General features: G+C 55.5%; 1 protein-coding gene across 3 annotated transcripts in view; it reads right to left on the bottom strand.

Annotated features, from left to right (window-relative positions):
- Positions 1-464: 464 nt before the first annotated feature.
- tspan14 (tetraspanin 14) overlaps positions 465-1,684 on the bottom strand; it is a 4,751-nt gene continuing 3,531 nt past the window's right edge. For 2 of the 3 annotated variants that reach the window (XM_020931747.2, XM_055162753.1), the window contains 3 exons: positions 1,534-1,584; positions 975-1,088; positions 465-898 (listed from right to left, as the gene is read on the bottom strand). In XM_020931747.2, the coding sequence (XP_020787406.1) occupies positions 815-898; positions 975-1,088; positions 1,534-1,584 (249 nt within the window). In that variant the 3' untranslated portion in view covers positions 465-814. Of the gene's footprint in view, positions 899-974; positions 1,089-1,128; positions 1,304-1,427; positions 1,585-1,684 lie in introns of those variants that run through there. The other variant, XM_055162752.1, reaches the window with a different exon arrangement.

Raw genomic sequence — 1,684 nt, 5'->3', positions numbered from 1 at the left:
CAGTGGGCACAGGACAGTGGGCACAGGGCAGAGGACACAGGACAGTGGGCACAGGGCAGAGGGCACAGGACAGAGGACACAGGACAGAGGGCACAGGACAGAGGACAGTGGGCACAGGACAGAGGGCAGAGGACAGTGGGCACAGGACAGAGGACACAGGACAGAGGGCATAGGACAGAGGGCACAGGGCAGAGGGCACAGGACAGAGGGCACAGGACAGAGGACAGTGGGCACAGGACAGTGGGCACAGGGCAGAGGGCACAGGACAGTGGGCACAGGGCAGAGGGCACAGGACAGAGGACAGTGGGCACAGGGCAGAGGGCACAGGACAGAGGACAGTGGGCACAGGGCAGAGGGCACAGGGCACAGGACAGGGCACAGGGCAGAGGACAGAGGGCACAGGACAGAGGGCACAGGTTTAACCCGCTGAGGGCGTCAGGACTAAATTGACAGAATCCAGACGCTGCAGTTTTAAGTTTTTATTCAGTAAAAAAAACATTCAACAGTTTTACAAAAATAAAACATTATTATCAAAGCAGACGAGAGCGCAGGGCCACACCCGGGTACCAGGTCCAGACCAGGTCCAGACCAGGCCCAGACCAGGCCCAGACCAGGTCCAGACCAGGCCCAGACCATGTGTACCCCCTGGACTGTCCCAGATCTGGACCTGGTCTAGACCTGGTCTGGTCCCGCGTGTGTGGAGAAGTTGAAGGCACAGTTAGCTCATTAGTCCTCAGTTATTTTCAGTAGTTAGTTTGGTCCACTGCAGACTCCGTAGTCCTGGTCCAGTCCCGGTCCAGTCCAGGTCCAGTTCTCAGTAGACCGGGTTTCGGATATGGTTGATCTGGACTTTGTAAATGTCGGTGATTAAACTTCGGGCCAAATAGATCCCCAGCATCTGCAACAAGAGCAACAGTGAGGTTAGTCCTGGTGTAGTCCCCGGTCCTGGTCCAGTCCCCGGTCCCGGTCCAGACCTGCAGCACGGACACGGTCACAAACACCAGGGCCACGGTGTACAGGTTCCCAGGGACCCACTGCTCCAGCGCCGCGATACAACCACGAGTGTGGATCTGCTCCGCCCAATCAGACTGCAGACAGGACAGACACGGCCAATCAGAGGAGAGGAGACAAGGACGGTCAATCAGAGGAGAAAAGAGGAGAGACGGCCAATCAGAAGAGAGGAGAGGAGACACGGCCAATCAGAGGAGAGGAGACACGGCCAATCAGTGGAGAGGAGAGGACAGCCAATCAGAGGAGAGGAGAGGACAGCCAATCAGAGGAGAGGGGACACGGCCAATCAGAGGAGGAGAGGAGATGCGACCAATCAGAGGAGAGGAGACACGGCCAATCAGAGAAGAAGAGAGGACAGCCAATTGGAGGAGAGGAGAGAACAGCCAATCAGAGGAGGAGAGGACGGCCAATCAGAGAAGAGGAGAGGAGAGATGGCCAATCAGAGGAGAACCAGTCAGAGGAGAGGAGAGCCAATAAGAGGAGAGATGAGGACGGCCAATCAGAGGAGAGAGTTGGTCTGACCTTTGACCTTTTGCGTACGTCATATCCACACTGAGAGTTTAACACCGACTCCTGAAACACAACAAGAGTTAAACTGTTTACTCTGATTCACTAGTAGTAGTAGTAATAGTAGTAGTAGTAGCTGTAGTAGTAGTAGTAGTACAGGTGCAGT

This window comes from Boleophthalmus pectinirostris, unplaced genomic scaffold (assembly GCF_026225935.1).
Source record: "Boleophthalmus pectinirostris isolate CB_2022bp ecotype Guang Dong unplaced genomic scaffold, ASM2622593v1 HiC_scaffold_5, whole genome shotgun sequence".
In the NCBI taxonomy this organism is placed as follows: Eukaryota; Metazoa; Chordata; class Actinopteri; order Gobiiformes; family Gobiidae; genus Boleophthalmus; species Boleophthalmus pectinirostris.
This window is presented reverse-complemented; position numbering and strand designations above follow the sequence as displayed.